Source organism: Coregonus lavaretus (genome assembly GCF_964263955.1).
Source record: "Coregonus lavaretus genome assembly, chromosome: 39".
Classification (NCBI taxonomy): Eukaryota; Metazoa; Chordata; class Actinopteri; order Salmoniformes; family Salmonidae; genus Coregonus; species Coregonus lavaretus.
This window is the reverse complement of record NC_140026.1, coordinates 18,200,139-18,223,349: the sequence shown is the minus strand read 5'-3', so window position 1 is coordinate 18,223,349 and position 23,211 is coordinate 18,200,139. Positions and strand designations below refer to the sequence as shown.

The window sequence follows — 23,211 nt, the reverse complement described above, 5'->3', positions numbered from 1 at the left end:
CCTCTGCATTATTGTAAATCTAACATGTTCTTTGCATCCCAATGTCTCGTTAATATGTGACACTTGGTGTAAGGTCCATCTGATCCCCCTAAAATGTAATGGAGCTTGGCATTATGTGAATGACCATCCTGGACTCAGGGGTAGACGTAACATAGTAAAGTAAATCTGTCTCCCACCATTTAGTATATGTTACATATATATTAATTTGTGGATGTCAATCATCCATTTCATATGATATGTTACAAATTACAATTCGTATGATATGTTCCCAATTGTAATTTGCATAATATGTTATGAATTCCAATTAGTTAGGTGGCCAACTCTAACATTAGCTAGGTGGCTAACATTAGCTAGGCTAGGGGTTAAGGTAAGGGGTTAGCTAACCCTTTAACCTAAGTACTGTAGTTGCAAAGTAGCTAATTAATGTTGTCCGTGATGAGATTTGAACAACATTTGTGTTATACGCCCGACCAACCACCCTCCTTTCATTTTAGCCTTAAGTAACCTTCTGTCTTAAGTAACCATACGAAACTTGTCATATCATACTAATTTTGTGGTGTGGATTTACATTTACTATGTTACGTCTAGTCTATGAGACCAGGCTGGAATGACTTACTATATGTTGATTAATTTCATTATGCATGACAATGTGCAGCAATTTCACATTATTTCTTAGTTCTCCATACATCGTTTGCTGGTGCTATTCCCTCAACATTTTTACATTTACAACAGCGTATGAATGAACATTGAGAAGTTATTTGGAAGTGGATTAACTTGTTGGAGCTGACACTAGAGCTATGAACGAACATGTGAGCATGCTTTAATCTAATGGTCAGATGGTCAGATAGCTATGAATGGCTTTGAGGCCAAATTAGTGGACAAGACCAGTTTAATTTCTCTATATGTTACACTGTTGTGTTACCTTTGTTTTACTTTACTTATGAGTACCTATTCATGGAATACTGTACATACAAGTACATATATTCATTCAGATTTGAATGAAAACAAGATGGTGCATACAGTGTTTCCCAACTCCGGTCCTCCAGTACCTCCAACAGCACAAATTTCTGTTATAGCCCCAGAGAAAAACGACTGATTCAACTTGTCAATGGCTTGATGATTAGTTGACAAGTAGAATCAGGTGTGCTTGTCTGAGGCCAAAACAGAAATATGTACTGTTTGGGGTACTCGAGGACCGGAGTTGGGAAATTGCAGTATGCTATAGCTTGACTTGGGCAAAATGTGTATTTTGCTGTGGACTGTAGCTTGCCCCATCTTCTCAACTGTCACATCTGCTTGATGTGCCCTGTCGCCCCGTACCCCTGTCCTTTTTCGACAGTCATGGGTAATTCCAAGCGTATGGATTCTTGCTCCACTGTGGTTCGCTCCTGCCATGTCTGACGAGTATGTGCTCAGCGTTTAACTGCCCAAGGTTATTTAAAGGGATGTGCTAACTTTGCCCTTTTAGCGCCTCCAATAAATTCAACCGGCTCCGGCGGGTGTTTGTGCGTGGCTGGGGGAGTGTAATGTTAGCGATCAATAGCATGCTGCGCAGTGTTGCCTCCTTTGGGGTGTTGTTAAGCTAGCTGCCTTTGAACAAGGTGTGCAGTCACATGCTGTCCCTTGTGATATTGTGTTTCCCCAGGGGCAGCAATGTCGCAGTTCTCTACCATGACAACCAACGAGAGGAAACTGCAAGCAGCAGCCATCTGTAGGGAGATACAGGGTCCTGAAGGTACTCTCTCTCTCTGAATAAATGCAACTGCAGTCATACAGTACATACTGCACAGACATAAATACACTCACGTGCGTACCTGTGAACAAACATAAACGCATACTACACACACACACACACACACACATCAGAGGAGGCTGGAATATAATAAATGGAATGGTATCAAACACATCAAACATATGGAAACCACATGTTTGTTACCGATCCATTAATTCCATTCCGGCCATTACAATGAGCCCATCCTCCTATAGCTCCTCCCCCCACCAGCCTCCTCTGACACACACACTTAACACTCTCACTTTGTAGCGGGGTATCATCCAGTTCACCACCATCTACAGCCCTGTATATAAATAAGACGTTTCATTGCTCAAAGTAACTAATCCCTTTGTCGTTGTCCTTTGAATGAGCTATTTCTAGGAGGGGACAACTGCATGGCTCGTCGGGGTAGGGAGGGAGGGCCTGAGCGTCACTGACAGCTGAGGCATATTCTGGCAGGCTAGCTTACTTTTGGCTGATTTGATAGGCCTATGACACCTCCATGATCAGCATGCATTAGGTATTAACCGCAAACAAGGGGGCCAACATGAGAGGCTGGCTGACATGAGAAAATGATTCATCATTACTCATATTGACAATATACACTGAGTATACCAAACATTAGGAACACCTCAATTCGTCGGGGTATGGACTCTACAAGGTGTCGAAAGCGTTCCACTGGGATGCTGGCCCATGTTGACTCCAATACTTCCCACAGTTGTGTCAAGTTGGCTGGATGTCCTTAGGGTGGAGGACCATTCTTGATACACACAGGAAACTGTTGAGTGTGAAAAACCCAGCAGCGTTGCAGTTCTTGACACCTACTACCATATCCCGTTCTAAAGCACTTAAATATTTTGTCTTGTCCATTCACCCTCTGAATGGCACACATACACGATCCATGTCTCAATTGTCTCAATACTTAAAAATCCTTCTTTAACCTGTTCCCTCCCCTTCATCTACACTGATTGAAGTGGATTTAACAAGTGACATCAATAAGGGATCATAGCTTTTACCTGGATTTACCTGGTCAATGTCATGGAAAGAGCAGGTGTTCCTAATGTTTTGTATACTCAGTGTATACTAAGTCAGCGAGAAGGGTTTTGGGAATGTGTAAAATGTGTTTTACAGTGAAAGGTAATCAGTAGAATGTAATTAGCCAAATGTGCATATTGTCAGTATAATTAAAAACTACTTTGACAGAATATGCATAATAGGGTAATTTAAAAGTAAGGGAGGATGGGACGCTAGCTCAGCCAAACGCAGATAAACCCACAACTACACATAAGGGCATATACAGGTGAGGTACAATATGACACAATACACACACACACACACACACCAGAACCCCACTTTCTCAGAGCTGTTGTGTCTTTTCCAGATGCAGAGATGGACCTGGGGAAGAAGATGAGTGTCCCTAAGGATGTGATGCTGGAGGAGCTGTCTCTGGTGTCCAACAGGGGCTCCCTCCTCTTTGAAAAGCGCAAGAGGCGCTCAGAGAAATACACCTTCGAGAGCATCCAGAATGTATCCAACACACAGATCAATGTAAGCAACACAAACCACTTGCATGTGCATGCTTGAATGTGAACACTAACTAGAATAGTATACTACAAGGACAATCAAAACACTGGAACAAAGTTGCTGTTTCAACAAGAACATTTAAGGGAAAATGAGCGATGAGGGAGATGACAGTTACCATTTGTTTTGGTACTTTGTGACTGTGATGAGAGACGCAAATAAGAGTCTGCTTTAGGCCCCCCTAGTCTACTTTAGGCCCTAGAGTCTACTTTAGGCCCTAGTCTACTTTAGGCCCGAGTCTACTTTAGGCCCTAGAGTCTACTTTAGGCCCTAGTCTACTTTAGGCCCTAGAGTCTACTTTAGGCCCTAGAGTCTACTTTAGGCCCTAGTCTACTTTAGGCCCTAGAGTCTACTTTAGGCCCTAGAGTCTACTTTAGGCCCTAGAGTCTACTTTAGGCCCTAGTCTACTTTAGGCCCTATATACTACTTTAGGCCCTATAGTCTACTTTAGGCCCTAGTCTACTTTAGGCCCTAGTCTACTTTAGGCCCTAGAGTCTACTTTAGGCCCTAGTAACCTTCTAGGCTACTTAGGACACATAGGGACATTTCCCATATAGCTTTTAAAACAGAACATCCAAAAGGGTATAATAATCTGTTACTTTCCATTTAGTAATTGTTATATCTAGTTTAGCTGTAGAAGAACGCACATCTGCACGGTTTCACATTGTGCATCACTCTGACGTTTTATGACGTGCTACTCATTCTGACAACCCATTCATACGTAAAGCTGCACACTGTCTTAAACCATAACAATGTACAGTACGACGTACCATACATAACACGCCCCCCCCCCCCCCCCCTTTCCAAAACCAGGGACTGGTACCATATATAAAAATGTCCATAGGGCAAGAACCTAGAGTGATACCTGTAAGAAATAAACAATAACCCTTAAACTAAAGAGATAAACAACGACTCTCCAAACTAGCCAGTTCAGTCCATTAACCTGGAGGTTGGCTAAGACACCTAACGGAGCCTAAGACTGAAAGGAGTTTAAGTAGTCCTCCAGATGAGCAAGGCAAGTTCGTGCCCACATAGGCCGTTCTTCAACCGCGACCGCTTGTGGCTCTGGCCCTTGGGGAGCCCACAGAGGCTGGCGCTCGGGTGGTAGTAGTATAGGAGGTCCATCAGGTGGTGTCATTGGCCTGTATGTCCGTTTTGTGGGCATTTGTATTCCTTGAGGGGCAGGGACTTTTCTGAGGCGGCTGGCGTGCTAGGGAGATCCATTGCTCAGCATGAAGATGGTGGGCCCCAGTTGTAGACTGACCTGCAAGGGGTCCGACCAGAATGAGGCCATTTTGTTGCACCGCTGAGGCGGTCAGGCTCGGACCCAGTATGACACTTGGATGATCAGCTTCTTGTGCCTTGTCGAAATGGCAAAGGCGACGGGCCTCTCAATGCCATTCTGCAGCTGTGAGAGGACAGCTCCTAGTGCTCCAGCTGAGGCGTCACAGGTGACAATGGTGTGGCAGATGGGGTCAAAGTGAGCCAAGACTGGGGCTGTGGTGAGCTGGCTCTTCAGTGAGCGGACCGTGTCTGAGTAGGCCGCAGTCCAGGCCCATGGCTCATCCTTCTTGAGGAGCTGGCGAAGGGGCGCTGTGGTCTGAGAGTAGTGGGGCAGAAACCGGAGGTAGTAGGCTGTCATGGCCAAGAATGAGGCCACCTGAGAGGCTGAGGTAGGTTCCGGGATGCGGTGGACGGCTTCAATGTTCGACAGGAGTGGGGCAATGCCTTTGGCCGACAGGCGGAACCCCACAAACTCGACGGCTGGAGCTGCAAAGGTGCACTTTTCGCCGTTCAGGGTCAGGTTGTTCCGCAGTAGGGCATTGAATACTCTGTGGAGTCGACGGTCTGGTTCTCATCACCTTCTGGAAGCAGCTGGGGGCGGAGCTAAGTCCAAAAGGCATGCGTGTGTATCTGAACACGCCAGCGTGTGTGACGAAGGCCGTGAGGTCTCTGCTGGCTGGGTGGAGGGGCACCTGAAGATAACCCTGACGCAGGTGGAGCTTTGTGAGAACCCTGGAGTCATGAAATTGTGTGGTCAGCTCCTCAGCTGTAGGCAAGGGGTACTTACCCGGGACAACAGCCTTGTTCACAGCACGGAGATCCACACAGGTCCGGATTCCAACTGACTTTTTGGTTGCAATGACCAAGTTTGAAATCCAGGGGGCAGCGTTGACTGGCTCAACGATGTCTGCCTCCAACTGTGACTGGAGATCTTTTGTGACGTCATCACACAGTGCAAAGGGAATGCGCCGCAGGGGCTGCATGACTGGGGTCACGTCCGGGTTCACAAGGGGCCTGTGAATAAAGGCTGTGAGGCAGCCCATCAAACAGAGCTGGCCAGTTCTTTTGCCATGTGCAGGTACCCTGGTGGATAGCTGACCCACTGTCATCTCTCAGTGTGAACCCCAAGCCTGTGAAGAGGTTGAGACCCAGGAGGTTGGCACCCCGCTTTGCAACGTGAAATGTGAATGATGTTAGATCCCTGGCGCCGTAGTGCACTGGGACCTGGAGGGTGCCTGCAATGTCTATTTTGGCGCTACCGTAACCGACACAGGGCAGTGGAGGGCTGTTGGAGTGGTAGGTGACTGAAAAACTTGTAGTAAGTGGCAAGGTTGAGCAACGACACCACAGCGCCAGTATCCACTAGCAAAGGCAAACCCACCTCGCCCAGCTGCACAGTGCATGTCTTGAATGACACATGATTGGTGGAGACGGTTCGGATTTCAGTGTGTTCATGTTGAGAGTGAGATGAAAATAAGGGTCTGTTCTGAGTGGATCTAGTAGCTGGGGCAGAACGACACACTTTTGCAAAGTGATTGTATTTTGAACAGTTCTTGCATATCTTTCCATGGGCTGGGCAGTTTGAAGCCCTTGAATTGTGAGAGCTAGCCCCACGGTTGCCAGAGCTACTTCTGTTTGTTTGTCTGTGTGCCTGCTGCACGGGCATGCCGGTGTCCATGCAGCTATCAATGTGGGAGGGCGTGCACAGCGCGTGATCGCTGTAGTGCGTCTGCTCGGGCTGAAGCTGCTGTGTGAGAATGGCTGGTGGCCGAGTGTATGCTGCAGAGTTGCCTGTTTTCATAGTAGAGCATTCCAAAGCCGCTTCAACCTGGAGTGCTATTTTAATAGCTCCATCAAGTTGTAAATGATCCGATTCCAAAAGCAGTTTCTCCCTTGTCTTTTCACATAACGTCCCCTCTATCAGCTGATCCCTGATGATCTCGTCCTGAAGTATCCTGTAGTTACAAGTGCTAGCCAAATCCCTCAGATTAGCGCCGTTGGCGTCTTTTCCGTAGCGTCGGAGGAGCACTTGCTCTTTCTCGGCAAAGTGGTTCCATAGGAAGATGACTGCAGTGGTGAATGTAGGAGTCGATCCAAGCGCTCTGAAAATCCTCTGTCCCTCTGTACCGAGGCAGTGACGGAGCAGTGCTGCTCCGCTTGTCGGAGATTGTAGTAAAGTCCATAGCTTCGAGATAAGTGTTAAAACTTTCAAGGCAGTTATTCCATGGGACTGGAGGTTCACCAGGCACGTCGAGGAATGGTGCTGGCGATGGTAAGCTGAATTCAGCCATCTTAGTCACCAATTATATATATAGCTAAGTTGTAGAAGAACGCACATCTGCACGGTTTCACATTGTACATCACTCTGACATTTTATGACATGTGCCACTCATTCTGACAACCCATTCATACGTAAAGCAGAACACTGTCGTAAACCATAATAACGTACAGCACGACGTACAGCACGTCATACCATACATAACAGTAATGTACAGTACACTTCCTCTGATAGTTGTTTGAGCCTATGGAATGTACACACACAGTCATACCTGTTAAACTCTGAGCGTTGTAGGGCCCAGCCTGCGGAGCTTAAGAAAGTGACATATCATTCGAAAGATACAGCACTTGTCTTTTTGGAAATCAAGCTCAAATCTTACTGCTGGCGATGTCATAAGAATGCCCCCATGAGCTATGGTCATATTCATAGAGTATGCAATTTAGGTCAAGTCACCAAAAGTGCAAAAATGTATGTATGGAAAGGGTACACCTTGGTAGTCATCGTAATGCAATGCATTTATTTTTCATCCACATTTAATATGACATTACCTCGAATGCATCCTCCATATGCGCCGTTGATCCATCGCGCTCGTTTCCAATGACAAAAATGAATGGGGAAAAAAGTTTGACGTTTCCTCGCCTGTCTGTCTGTTATTTAAAAAACAACTTGATCCCTAGGGTAATTTTAAGATGTCTGGCTTTAAAATCCATTCAGCCATTTTCGCACAGTGAGGTACTACCCAAACCAGATCAAACCAGTCACATCTGGTTTCAACAGTTTTTTTAAATGGCTGTGTTCCTATTGGAATTTGCTCATGTTTAGAGCGCCACCATCAGGTAAAAGATGTGACAATGTTTTTCTGAATGGTAATTGGTGACATATTTTACTACAAACCTAGACTTTAAAATCTCTTATTCGCCAACATGGGGACAATTTGGGAACCAACCTCCCCCAAAAAATATAAAAAAATATATTTTTTATTTTACTTTTCTTTGCCTGCTGTTGCTCTGCCTCTGTAATAGTCACATTGTTGCTATACATTTACATTGACATTTTAGTCATTTAGCAGACGCTCTTATCCAGAGCGACTTACAAATTGGTGCATTCAACTTATGATAGCTAGTGGGACAACCACCCAATATAAATCATCTTTATTTTATTTTATTTTTTATGAGGGGGAGGGGGATAGAATGATTACTTTTATACTATTCCAGGTATTCCTTAAAGAGGTCGGGTTTCAAGTGTCTCCGGAAGGTGGTCAGTGACTCCGCTGTCCTGGCCTCGTGAGTGAGCTTGTTCCACCATTGGGGTGCCAGAGCAACGAATAGTTTTGACTGGGCTGAGCGGGAACTGTCCTTCCGTAGAGGTAGGGGGGCTAGCAGGCCAGAGGTGGATGAACGTAGTGCCCTCGTTTGGGTGTAGGGTCTGATCAGAGGCTGAAGTTAAGGAGGTGCCATTCCCCTCACAGCTCCGTAGGCAAGCACCAAGGTTTTGTAGCAGATGCGAGCTTCAACTGGAAGCCAGTGGAGTGTGCGGAGGAGCGGGGTGAGAACTTGGGAAGGTTGAACACCAGACGGGCTGCAGCGTTCTGGATAAGTTGTAGGGGTTTAATGGCACAGGCAGGGAGCCCAGCCAACAGCGAGTTGCAGTAATCCAGACGGGAGATGAAAAGTGCCTGGATTAGGACCTGTGCCGCTTTCTGGGTAAGGTAGGGTCGTACTCTGCGAAAGTTGTAGACCATGAACCTGCAGGATCGGGTCACCGCTTTGATGTTAGCGGAGAATGACAGGGTGTTGTCCAGAGTCATGCCAAGGTTCCTTGCACTCTGGGAGGAGGACACAATGGAGTTGTCAACTGTGATGGCGAGATCATGGAGCGGACAGTCCTTCCCCGGGAAGGTTCAGCTTGAGGTGGTGATCCGACATCCACACTGATATGTCCGCCAGACATGCAGAGATGTGATTCGCCACCTGGTTATCAGAAGGGGGAAAGGAGAAAATTAATTGTGTGTCGTCTGTGTAGCAATGATAGGAGAGACCGTGTGAGGATATGACAGAGCCAAGTGACTTGGTGTATAGAGAGAATAGGAGAGGGCCTAGAACTGATCCCTGGGGGACACCAGTGGTGAGAGCATGTGGTGCGGAGACAGATTCTCGCCACGCCACTTGGTAGGAGTGACCTGTCAGGTATGACGCAATCCAAGAGTGAGCAGCGCCGGAGATGCCCAACTCGGAGAGGGTGGAGAGGAGGATCTGATGGTTCACAGTATCAAAGGCAGCAGATAGGTCTAGAAGAATAAGAGCAGAGGAGAGAGAGTTAGCTTTAGCAGTGCGGGGAGCCTCCGTGACACAGAGAAGAGCAGTCTCAGTTGAAATACCAGTCTTGAAACCTGACTGGTTTGGATCAAGAAGGTCATTCTGAGAGAGATAGCAGGAGAGTTGGCTAGAGATGGCACGCTCAAGAGTTTTGGAGAGAAAATAAAAAAGGGATACTGGTCTGTAGTTGTTGACATCGGAGGGATCGAGTGTAGGTTTTTTGAGGAGGGGTGCAACTCTCGCTCTCTTGAAGACGGAAGGGACATAGCCAACGGTCAAGGATGAGTTGATGAGCGAGGTGAGGTAAGGGAGAAGGTCTCCTCGGAAATGGTCTGGAGAAGAGAGGAGGGGATAGGGTCAAGCAGGCAGGTTGTTGGGCGGCCGGCCGTCACAAGTCGCAAGATTTCATCTGGAGAGAGAGGGGAGAAAGAAGTCAAAGCATAGGGTAGGGCAGTGTGAGCAGGACCAGCGGTGTCATTTGACTTAATAAATGAGGATTGGATGTTGTCAACCTTCTTTTCAAAATGGTTGACGAAGTCATCCACAGAAAGGGAGGAGGGAGGGGGAGGAGGGATGGGGAGGATTCAGCAGGGAGGAGAAGGTGGCAAAGAGCTTGAAATTTAGAGTGGTAGAAAGTGGCTTTAGTAGCAGAAACAGAGGAAGAAAATGTAGAGAGGAGGGAGTGAAAAGATGACATGTCCACAGGGAGTCTAGTTTTCCTCCATTTCCGCTCGGCTGCCCGGAACCCTGTTCTGTGAGCTCGCAATGAGTCGTCAAGCCACAGAGCAGGAGGGGAGGACCGAGCAGGCCGGGAGGATAGGGGACATAGAGAGTCAAAAGATGCAGAAAGAGAGGAGAGGAGGGTTGAGGAGGCAGAATCAGGAGATCGGAGGTAGAAGGATTTAGCAGAGGGAAGAGATGATAGGATGGAAGAGGAGAGAGTAGCGGGAGAGAGAGAGTGAAGGTTGCGACGGCACATTACCATCTGAGTAGGGGCAGAGTGAGTAGTGTTGGAAGAGAGCGAGAGAGAAAAGGATACAAAGTAGTGGTCGGAGACTTGGAGGGGAGTTGCAGTGAGATTAGTAGAAGAACAGCATCTAGTAAAGATGAGGTCAAGCGTTTTGCCTGCCTTGTGAGTAGGGGGGGGTGGGGTGGTGAGAGGGTGAGGTCAAAAGAGGAAAGGAGTGGAAAGGAGGCAGATAGAAATGAGTCAAAGGCAGACGTAGGGAGGTTAAAGTCACCCAGAACTGTGAGGGGTGAGCCATCCTCAGGAAAGGAACTTATCAAGGCGTCAAGCTCATTGATGAACTCTCCAAGGGAACCTGGAGGGCAATACATGATAAGAATGTTAAGCTTGAATGGGCTAGTGACTGTGACAGCATGGAATTCAAATGAGGAGATAGACAGATGGGTCAGGGGGAAAAGAGAGAATGTCCACTTGAGAGAGATGAGGATTCCTGTGCCAACGCCGCGCTGACCAGATGCTCTCGGGGTATGCGAGAATAGATGATCAGACGAGGAAAGAGCAGTAGGAGTAGCAGTGTTTTCTGTGGTAATCCATGTTTCCGTCAGTGCCAAGAAGTCGAGGGACTGGAGGGTAGCATAGGCTGAGTTGAACTCTGCCTTGTTGGCCGCAGAACGGCAGTTCCAGAGGCTGCCGGAGACCTGGAACTCCACGTGGCTCGTGTGCACAGGGACCACCAGATTAGAGTGGCAGCAGCCATGCGGTGTGAAGCGTTTGTATGGCCTGTGCAGAGAGGAGAGAACAGGGATAGACAGACACATAGTTGACAGGCTACAGAAAAGGCTACAATAATGCAAAAGAGATTGGAATAAAATTAACTAAACATCTGGGGAAGCGAGAGAGCGGGGCCTCCCTCACTTACCTTTCACTGAAACACTCAAATATAACTCACCCAACCTCCACTTTATAAATTATAATTGTTGTAAACTACAGCGGTTCAATTGTTTTCTAGGAATAGACTCTAACTTAGTTTATTCAGCTCGCTAACTTGGTACAGTATTCTTCCCGTGAAAACCGCCCAGGGCACCGTATCCTATGACGCCATAGCTAACTAGCATGCTAGCATCCAATAACACACGGTTTATCACCAATAATTGGTTATAACAAACTACCAATAGTGTGTTTACACACTAAACAGATCATTTGTGTCCGTGTCTAGTTCCTTTCATAACGCAGAAATAATTAAATGTTGGCTAGCTCGCACAAAGTCAGTCATGCTAGCTACACAAGTGGACTACACATCTCGAATGTTCAGAAAGTGAAGCTTTACGTTGCAAAATTCTCATTGACTAAAATGATATTGTATTTAGTTGCTCCAGTACTGCTAGCTGGTAGTGTTGGCTAGCTAGCAATGGCTGCGGTGTTGACTTTGTTTGAAAAACTGCGTCTTTGCGAACGAATGCAGCTGGCTAAAATGATATTCTATTTAGTTGCTACAGTACTGCTAGCTGGTAGTGTTGGCTAGAGAGCAATGGCTGCGGTGTTGACTTTGTTTGAAAAAGTCGCTGTGAACAAATGTAGCTGGCTAGCTAACCTCGATAGTTTCTCTATACCACATCTTTATCTTTGATACAAAGACAACTATGTAGCTAGCTAACATTACACTAATCAAATCGTTCCATTGTAATGTAATGTGTGTCATATTACCTGCGGAGCGAAGTACAGCATGACTACTCACTCCAACTTCAGCATTGTACTATACACCTGTATCAGAATCCCACGGTTCTTACGTTTCTAACAGTACTAAGCATGTGTTTGTAGGACATTTTGATTTTTAAAAATAGTTTTTAAATGTATCTAATGAAAGTCGGTTACAATTTATGTGTTGCTTAGAAAATGCCACCAGAGGGCGTCAGAGTTTAACAGGTTGTTTGGAATATATTTACACTGAATATGATGAAATTATTTTTTAAAGAATATCTCTCCCCAGTTTGTTTACCATTTGGAGCAAAGGGGAACTGTTATTTCAAGTTCTCAACATTTCCTGAGGAAGTCCTGGCGTAAATCATTCCAAATATCACTGGGAGGATGAAAGTTACCCACTGTGGACCACAGCACAGGATATTCAACCATGAGAAAACAATGGTCTTTATATTACTGGCTCTACATAAGACACTTACTGACCTCTCCTCTTTCTCTCCCTCACTCTTTCTCTCCATCTCTTTGACCTCTGCTCTATTTCTGTATTTCTCCCTCTCCCCTTAGAATGGTGTAAATCTTCAAACGGAGAGTCAAGAAACGAAAGAAAACAGCTTAAGAGTGGAGCAGTCGTCTAAAATGCCCCCGAACATGCCTGACCCGAGCACCGCCCCTAACCCAGACAACATTGCACCAGGTGGGTGCTGCTACTGTGACATAACCTCTGCTCAAAACTCATGACCCCATGACCCCTTATGACTCAGTAGCCTGGATTTCAGTGGAGTCATTAGCATGATTTATAATAGTGGGCCAGTGACATTGGAGTCAGCCTTGGTCAGTTGAAAACTTGTGTTGTAGCACCTGAATCGGGCACAGAACAAAAAGCCTTGGGCCAAATTAAAAGTAACGCAGCCTGGCCTGGCCTGATAAGTCTTAGCAAGCCTAATTTTGACTATGTCCAGTCAAGAAACTAACCCTAGTCCCTTACTGCCTGGACAGGATTTTACTTGTATTAAATAATATGGTCATAGCTCCACCTTGCCCTCTGATAGGCTAGGTAGGACTTTTGTTACTAGGAATATTTTCTCCTTTATTCACACATGGTGCTGCTGTATACAGTGTATGTATGGTCCAGCTGGATATAACAACTCAATGAAATGTTTTATCCTTGGGTGAAATCTTCTGGCTCTAGGGCAGGAGACGTCTTTCTCCTTCTCCTTCTCCTCCTCGGTCTTCCTCTCCCTCTTTCAGTGGATCTCTCCCCCACACGCTCTGCCCCCCCTAACTTTCTGTATCTATCCCTCATTCTCCCTCTCTCTTTTTACTGCCGGCCATGGGCATAGTTTGATAACAGTCCAGATTCCCCACAGGAAAGGCATAGAGTATTTCCTGTGTCCACTGCTCGCTGTCCCCTGATACCATCAGGAAGAGACTGGTTCTCAGATCATGCTCGCCCTCCCGATCCAGCACAGTCCATATAATATGGACACCAGTTTAGCCGATGAGCACATGGAGACAGTATGCGTTGCTATTTCGGGAACTTACGACTACGCCACCACCTTGAGGGAGAATCGGAGGAGAAGTCAGTGGATACAGCAATTACAGGAGCCGGGAAATGGGGTCAGAAAGGATTGGAGTTTTTGGAAAACGTGGTTGCATAAAAACATGAGGGAGATATTACCGTAATTCCATGACCAAAGTTCGCATCTTCCACTAAATTAGTTTTTGTAAAATGTTCAGTGGAATTTTTTTAAAAAGTAGTCCTTGTGCATGGAGTTGTATGGTTTGTTAAACTTTGAAATCAATTGTTCCTGTTTGGCATATACAGTCAGGTCCATAAGTATTTAGACAGTGACACAATTTGCATCATTTTGGCTCTGTACGCCACCACAATGGATTTGAAAAGAAACAATCAAGATGTGCTTTAAGTGAGACTTTCATCTTTAATTTAAGGGTTTTGTCAAAATTACATAGGAATTGCAACCATTTTTATACATAGCCCCCCAATTTTAGGGGCTCAAAAGTAATTGGACAAACTAACAATCATTCATTAAATTGTAAGTTTTAATACTTAGTTGCAAATCATTTGCAGTAAATGACTGCCTGAAGTCTGGAACCCATAGACATCACCAGATGCTGGGTTTCTTCCCTGGTGATGCTCTGCCAGGCCTTTACTGCAGCTGTCTTCAGTTCCTGCTTGTTCTTGGGACGTTTTGCCTTCAGTTTTGCCTTCAGCAAGTGAAATGCATGCTCAATTGGATTCAGTTAAGGTGATTGACTAGGACATTGCAGAACATTCCACTTCTTTGCCTTAAAAAAGTATTGGGTTGCTTTCACAGTATGCTTCGGGTCATTGTCCATCTGCACTGTGAAGCGCCGTCCAATGAGTTTTGAAGCATTTAGCTGAATCTGAGCAGATAATATATCCCTAAACACTTCAGAATTCATCCTGCTGCTTTTGTCAGCAGTCACATCATCAATAAATACAAGGGAACCAGTTCCACTGGCAGCCATACATGCCCAAGCCATAACACTACCTCCACCATGCTTCACAGATGAGGTGGTATGCTTAGGACCATGAGCAGTTCCTTCCCTTCTCTTCCCATCATTTTGGTACAAGTTGATCTTTGTCTCATCTGTCCATAGGATGTTGTTCAAGAACTGTACAGGCTTTTAAAAATGTTTTTTTTGGCAAACTCTGTTTTTCTTGTTTTTGAGGCTTACATCTTGTGGTAAACCCTCTGTATTTACTCTGGTGAAGTCTTCTCTTGATTGTTGAATTTGACACAGATATGCCTACCTCCTGGAGGGTGTTCTTGATTTGGCCAACTGATTTGACCAAGAATTCATCCACCACAGTCGTTTTCCGTGGTCTTCCGGGCCTTTTGGTGTTCCTGAGCTCAAATAGTTGATTTGGCCACACCTAATGTTTATGCTATCTCTCTGATGGGTTTGTTTAGATTTTTCAGCCTAATGATGGCTTGCTTCACTGGCAGTGACAGCTCTTTGGACTTCATATTGAGGGTTAACAGCAACAGATTCCAAATGCAAATGCCACACTTTAAATCAACTCTAGACCTTTTCTCTGCTTACTTGTAAATGAACTAATGAGGGAATAACATACACCTGGCCATGGAAAAGCTGAGCAGCCAATTGTCCAATTACTTTTGGTCCCTTATAAAAGGGGGGGACCACATATATAAAGTGCTGTAATTCCTACACCATTCACCCGATTTGGATGTAAATACCCTCAAATTCAAGCTGAAAGACTGCACTATTATTTAATTTCAACTCCAATATGCTGTGGTAGACAGCTAAAATAATTGCAACTTGGTCAATGTCCAAATATTTATGGACCTGACTGTATTTTAAAGTAAAAAAAAAAAAAAACCTGAGTCAAAGCGTAATTCCGTTACTGTGGAATTGCCCTTCTCTATATCTAACCAAGCTCTCGGGCAACCATGTCACTTATACACAAATTCCCCTCTTATCTCCCCAAGCCCCAGTGTTTCCTGCAGTGCGGCAGTCACTGTACATTTCTCACAACACATTGGAGCAGCCAAAATCGCAACCATGCACGTGAGCCCTGTACGTGGCCGGTGTAAATCTCGTGGTGTGCGTTTGTGAAGGAAGCTCCTCAAAAAACAGCAGAACTCCCCTGAGGGGCCAATGTTTGGTCTTTCCCATTTCCTCCTCAAGCAACCATCAATTCAGGAAGAGGGATTGTTTGTTATAAGAGGGTTGGACATGTCAGCGCAACACCCCATGTTATGTAAGCCACCCCCGGCGAAGCACACTCGTTTTGAAGGATAGTTCTTTGGATAGGCCTTCCCTGTCACCCTTACACCACACAGTGAGAAGTCCTTTGTGTTGGTTAACTCTGAAACTTGACCATATTTTTCCCTGGAGGCACACAGGGAGGACCAATGTGGTGCTGCACAGGGTTTATATTGATCTTTGTGTTGGGAAAAATCAGGTTGGTAGTATATGACCTGATGGCCTGATGGATTCCTCAAAGGTCATTGTAAATCCTTTCTCATAGTCTACTACACCATCTCGCTGTTATGCAGTTTCTCACTATTTCTCTCTCTCAGTCTTTCGCTCCTTCCATCCCCACCTATTTTTCACTCTATCTCCACTTCTTGAACCACAAACTGTACCAAAGAAAGGTAATGTGGAATACCAGGGCCCTTACACCAGATTCTCTCTCCCTCTCTTTCGCCCAGGTTATGGTGGACCTCTGCAAGAAATGGAACCAGAGAAGTTCAACAGAACATGCCTCCCGAAGTCCTACCACTCCCCCTGGGACCAGGCCATCTACCACCACGACCCCTCCCTGGCCGATAGCCTCGTCACTCGCCTGCCAGAGCCCGAGGCCAAGCCAGAAGGACCAGGGTACAAGAGCTTCAACAGGTATAGCTGATGATGGACCTGGACCACACCTTGGTTGAAATAGTACTTGCCGTGCCGGAGTCTGGCGCAGCGGTAACACTCCCGACTTCGGACAACATATGTCAACATGTGATTTTGTAATGAGCATAACATATTCAATGTCTTCTATGTAGAAATATACTAACATTTCACCTTGATTTTACACATTGGTAGTAGATTAAGGGAGTCCACTGACATACTTTCCTTTATCTGAGTCACAACATAGTCAACAGATACACCATGCATTATCATTTCAACAGAACATGTCCTCCAGCCAGTGGCTCATACCTTTGATGAGATGAGTCAATCTATCACTTCCCTCTGCATTGTTAGTGGTGCAAGGCTAATATTAACATTGTCAATCCTCTACCTATCTCCAGGGTGGCTACTCCGTTCGGAGGCTTCGGAGGCAAGTCCACCAGACCGGCCCCATTGTTCAAGGCCCCCGAGGTGGAACACAACTCCATGCCGGAGCTGTACCCCGAGCTCCAGGCGGAGCCTGCAGTGCAGAGGCCCACATTCAACAGGGTGGCCTGCGGCTGGGCGGGGGCCAGCGCCCCCCTCATCCTTCCCACAGTGCACCTGGATCCCACGTTTATCCCAGAGTCCGATGACCTTTGAAACTCTGGCAGTTGCTGTGTCTTCCCGAGACGCTGCCTGGTTTGCTACCCACAAGGTATTGCGGTGGGTTAGGGTCAGAATAGGGTCAGAGTGAGGGAAGGAGGCATTTTGGTTTCCCGCTTAGGGCAAGTTAGCTACTTCTTTTGTGGGGAAAACACACGTTTCTCTGATTAACTGATTGGCCCATGCCCAAGGTGTTCTGCCCATCTTCAAACTGCACTTGAAATAAGTCAACCAGCTAGTGTACGCTAGCTAGAGTTACTAAATATAGTATAGGAGCTATACATACATTGATGTGTATAAGTGAAATGATATCTGCCTGATGACATTTGATTATCGGTATTATTTGTTTTTTGAGCTAAATTAAATAATGTAAAGCATAATGGTGTCATTTCAGTTTTTCTTGAGTGATTTTATGCTTGCATTGCTGTTTTTCCTGCTGAATAACATCAGCATAGACACTCTTTCTTCCCTTTCCTTGTGACTGATAGTGACACAAATTGCTTTAACAAATTCACAGAGAAACTGCTTGAATAACTGTTCAGCAGTGAGTGTCTCCGCATGATCTACAGTGAAGGATCCATTGCCACATGACATTGCACCTGTGTTCTCTTCTATGTAGTCTTCCATCACCACTCACATCCTATGTCAGTCTAAGCTACATGAAAGCTACAGTTCTATAACACACCTCAAGGTTACACTGCCCGAGCTGACAAATGAAATCTGCTTCACAGATGTGAGCGAGATGACACGATGCGTCTCTCACCTTTTGGCGACAATGCGGCCGCTCGCATCATATCAGCAATTCTCCTAGATGAGCTGTACCCACGCCTCTCTGTGCTACATCTTTCAGCTATCCCACTCAAAAGAAAATAGGGTATTCGTGAACAGGAAGTGACCATTGATGGGAGTACTCAGATTACTTTTTTGTGATAACGAGTAACTTAACCCGTTAGTTTTTCAATGTAGGTAATCAGTTACTTAGTTACTTTTCCAAATAAGCAAGTAGTTACTTTTACAATCTTAATTCCCTTTTTCTTTGTTGGCGCAAATAAAAAATAAAAATTGACGAATTATTTAGTTATTGACGTGCTTGAAAGTTATCTAGCAGTTCTCCGCTGTTAGCAGTTTATACTGGCAACAAAAACAGATGACATTTACATTTTAATCATTTAGCAGACGCTCTTATCCAGAGCGACTTACAGTTAGTGAGTGCATACATTATTTTTTAATTTTTTTTCATACTGGCCCCACGTGGGAATCGAACCCACAACCCTGGCGTTGCAAACGCCATGCTCTACCAACTGAGCTACATCCCTGCCGGCCATTCCCTCCCCTACCCTGGACGACGCTGGGCCAATTGTGCGCCACCCCATGGGTCTCCCGGTCACGGCCGGCTACGACAGAGCCTGGATTCAAACCAGGATCTCTAGTGGCACAGCTAGCACTGTGATGCAGTGCCTTAGACCACAGCGCCACTCGGGAGAGTGCCATAATTGTTTTAAGTCCTTACTGAATGATTTAATGTAATAAATCAAACATTAAAATACAGTTATAGAAGGTAAAGTAAAAATCCAAGATATTGCGTCTGTCATTATTTGAGTTGGTATAGCCCAGAGTTATAGATTAGGCTATGCAAGCCATTCAAAGGTAGTGTGCGTCTACTGGGCATAAGAATGACGCAAGGCATCTTCAGAGCGTTTTCTGTTTTTGTTAATGCAAAAGTAATGTAACAAGTTACTTTCAATGGAAGTAACATTGTAAAGAGTTATTTTTAACAGTAACTTTCCCCAACACTGGAAGTGACTTACAAGTGTGATGAGTCTTCCCGCCACTTTTATATTGGAATGCGTGTTGAGCACTTGGGAAAGTATACTTCGTCAATACAAAATATGACATAGTTGCGTTTTGTCGCTTACGTTTTTTCTAGTACATATACAGTTGAAGTCGGAAGTTTACAAACACTTAGGTTGGAGTCATTAAAACTAGTTTTTCAACCACGTTTTTCAACCACCACAAGTATACTACGTCAACCACAAACTATAGTTTTGGCAAGTCGGTTAGGACATATACTTTGTGCATGACACAAGTAAATTTTCCAACAATTGTTTACAGACAGATTATTTCACTTATAATTCACAGTATCACAATTCCAGTGTGTCAGAAGTTTACATACACTGTTGACTGTGCCTTTAAACAGCTTGGAAAATTCCAGAAAAATATGTCATGGCTTTAGAAGCTTCTGATAGGCTAATTGACATCATTTGAGTCAATTGGAGGTGTACCTGTGTATGTATTTCAAGGCCTACCTTCAAACTCAGTGCCTCTTTGTTTGACATCATGGGAAAATGAAAAGAAATCAGCCATCCACAAGTCTGGTTCATCCTTGGGAGCAATTTCCAAACGCCTGAAGGTACCACGTTCATCTGTACAAACAATAGTATGCAAGTATAAAAACCATGGGACCACGCAGCCGTCATACCGCTCAGGAAGGAGATGCGTTCTGTCTCCTACAGATGAACGTACATTTGGTGTAAAAAGTGCTAATCAATCCCAGAACAACAACAAAGGACCTTGTGAAGATGCTGGAGGAAACATGTACAAACATATCTATATCCACAGTAAAACGAGTCCTATATCGACATAACCTGAAAGGCCACTCAGCAAGGAAGAAGCCACTGCTCCAAAACCGCCATAAAAAAGCCAGACTACGGCTTGCAACTGCACATGGGGACAAAGATCATACTTTTTGGAGAAATGTCCTCTGGTCTGATGAAACAAAAATAGAACTGTTTGGCCATAATGACCATCGTTATGTTTGGAGGAAAAAGGGGGTGCTTGCAAGCCGAAGAACACCTTCCCAACCGTGAAACACGGGGGTGGCAGCATCATGCTGTGGGGCTGCTTTGCTGCAGGAGGGACTGGTGCACTTCACAAAATAGATGGCATCATGAGGAAGGACAATATATCCACATAATTTAAGCAACATCTCAAGACATCCGTCAGGAAGATAAAGCTTGGTCGCAAATGGGTCTTCCAAATGTCAAGCATACTTCCAAAGTTGTGGCAAAATGGCTTAAGGACAACAAAGTCAAGGTATTGGAGTGGCCATCACAAAGCCCTGACCTCAATCCTATAAAGAATTAGTGGGCAGAACTGAAAAGGCGTGTGCGAGCAAGGAGGCCTACAAACCTGACTCAGTTACACCAGCTCTGTCAGGAGGAATGGGTCAAAATTCACCAAATTTATTGTGGGAAGCTTGTGGAAGGCTACCCGAAACGTTTGACCTAAGTTAAACAATTTAAAGGCAATGCTACCAAATACTAATTGGGTGTATGTAAACTTCTGACCCACTGGGAATGTGATGAAAGAAATAAAAGCTGAAATAAATCATTCTCTCTACTATTATTCTGACATTTCACATTCTTAAAATAAAGTGGCGATCCTAACTGACCTAAGACAGTGAATTTTTACTAGGATTAAATGTCAGGAATTGTGAAAAACTGAGATTAAATGTATTTGGCTAAGGTGTATGTAAACTTCCGACTTCAACTGTAGCTATCACTGGATGTATACCAAACACCGATTCAAACTCAGTGATAAAAATGACACATATATATATACATACACTACCAGTCAAAAGTTTGGACACACTATTTTTACATTGTAGAATAATAGTGAAGACATCAACAATATGAAATAACACATATGGAATCATGTAGTAACCAAAAAAGTGTTAAACAAATCAAAATATATTTTATATTTGAGATTCTTCAAATAGCCACCCTTTGCCTTGATGACAGCTTTGCACACTCTTGGCATTCTCTCAACCAGCTTCATGAGATAGTCACCTGGAATGCATTTCAATTAACAGGTGTGCCTTCTTAAAAGTTAATTTGTGGAATTTCTTTCCTTTTTAATGCGTTTGAGCCAATCAGTTGTGTTGTGACAAGGTAGGGTGGGTATACAGAAGATAGCCCTATTTGGTAAAAGACCAAGTCCATATTATGGCAAGAACAGCTCAAATAAGAAAAGAGAAACGACAGTCCATCATTACTTTAAGACATGAAGATCAGTCAATCGGGAAAATTTCAAGAACTTTGAAAGTTTCTTAAAGTGCAGTCGCAAAAACCATCAAGCGCTATGATGAAACTGGCTCTCATGAGGACCACCACAGGAATGGAAGACCCAGACTTACCTCTGCTGCAGAGGATAACTTCATTAGAGTTACCAGCCTCAGAAATTCAAGTCACAGACACATCTCAACATCAACTGTTCAGAGGGGACTGTGTGAATCAGGTCTTCATAGTCGAATTTCTGCAAAGTGTCAGTTTGGCACCGATGTGGATGTGATGAGGAGTCAGGCGCAGGACACAGAGGTTTAGTCCAACAAACTTTACTAAAGTATAGTGAACAATAATCAATACACGACCTCGAAAATACAGAGGCGAGAACAGTACGCAACATGCGTAAAACAAAACATGTAGAGCGCAACACACGCAGCTCAAACGACACGCGGACAACAACACACAATATAACTAACACAAAACAGGGAACTTATAGGACACGTAATTAGGACACAAACAGACACAGGTGTACCAGACAGACCAAAGCAATCAACACACGAAACATACAACGGTGGCAGCTAGTATTCCGGGGACGGCGAACGCCGAAGCCTGCCCGAGCCAGGAGGAGGAGCAGCCTCGGCCGAAACCGTGACAGTGCTCCAGCCGTGCGCCGACCCCGGTCTCGGGGACGGCCAGGAGGACGCGGACCCGGGCGCGTGGGATGCCCACGGTGGAACTCTGTCAGGAGGGATGGGTCGAGGATGTCCCTCCTAGGCACCCAGCACCGTTCCTCCGGACCGTACCCCTCCCACTCCACGAGATACTGGAGACCACTCCTCCGAGCGCCGAATCCACTCGTCCACCGCAGGGGCCTCGGTCTGGCTCTCGTGCCACGGTGCCAGGACCGGCTGATACCCTAAAATACACTGGAAAGGTGTTAATCCGGTGGAGGAGTGGCGGAGAGAGTTCTGGGCCATCTCTGCCCAGGGGATATACCTCGACCACTCCTCCGGCCGGTCCCGGCAATAGGACCTCAAAAACCTACCCACATCCTGGTTCACACGTTCAACCTGCCCATTGCTCTCTGGGTGGTACCCCGAGGTAAGGCTAACCGAGACCCCCAGGCGTTCCATGAAAGCCCCCCAGACTCTGGAGGTGAACTGGGGACCTCGGTCGGACACAATATCCTCGGGGACCCCATAGTGCCGGAACACGTGGGTAAAGAGGGCCTCGGCGGTCTGTAGGGCAGTAGGGAGACCCGGCAGTGGGAGGAGACGACAGGCCTTAGAAAACCGATCCACAACGACCAAAATGGTGGTATTACCCTGGGAAGGGGGTAGATCGGTCACAAAATCCACCGAGAGGTGGGACCATGGTCGTTGTGGAACGGGCAGAGGATGTAACTTACCCCTGGGCAAATGTCTAGGTGCCTTACACTGGGCACACACCGAGCAGGAGGAGACATAAACCCTCACATCCCTGGCTAACGTTGGCCACCAGTATTTTACGCTAAGGCAGTGCACCGTCCGACCAATACCAGGATGTCCAGAGGAGGGTGATGTATGAGCCCAAGAAATAAGCCGATCACGAACCTCGAGCGGAACGTACGACCGCCCCACAGGACACTCGGGGGGAGTAGGGTCGGTACGCAGCGCCCGCTCGATTTCCGTATCGACCTCCCATACTACCGGAGCCACCAGACAAGACTCCGGCAGTATGGAAGTAGGCTCAATGGACCTCTCCTCTGTGTCATACTGCCGGGACAGGGCGTCTGCCTTACCGTTCTGGGACCCAGGGATGTATGTGATCTTAAAAACAAACCGGGTCAGGAACATGTTCCACCTAGCCTGACGAGGGTTCAATCTCCTAGCTGCCCGGATGTACTCCAGGTTACGGTGATCAGTCAGAATGAGGAAAGGGTGTTGAGCCCCCTCAAGCCAATGCCTCCACACCTTTAGGGCCTGGACTACAGCTAACAGCTCCCTGTCCCCAACGTCATAATTGCGCTCCGCCGAGCTGAGCTTCTTAGAGTAGAACGCACAGGGGCGGAGCTTAGGTGGCGTGCCGGACCGTTGTGACAGGACTGCCCCAATACCGGTCTCGGACGCGTCCACCTCTACTTGGAAAGGCAAAGAGGGATCCGGATGCGCCAGCACCGGGGCCGAGACGAACAGGTTCTTCAGCTTGACAAATGCCCTGTC

At 45.9% G+C, this 23,211-nt stretch overlaps 1 protein-coding gene across 1 annotated transcript; it reads left to right on the top strand.

Moving 5' to 3' along the window:
- Nucleotides 1-1,653: 1,653 nt before the first annotated feature.
- Nucleotides 1,654-16,943, top strand: LOC311112936 (myozenin-2-like; the record flags this gene model as incomplete). Its single annotated transcript, XM_084156076.1, has 5 exons — nt 1,654-1,735; nt 3,153-3,319; nt 12,459-12,588; nt 16,118-16,304; nt 16,703-16,943. The coding sequence occupies 5 exons, from the start codon at nt 1,654-1,656 to the stop codon at nt 16,941-16,943; spliced, it is 807 nt and encodes a 268-aa protein (XP_084012202.1).
- Between the last annotated feature and the right edge of the window lie 6,268 nt (nt 16,944-23,211).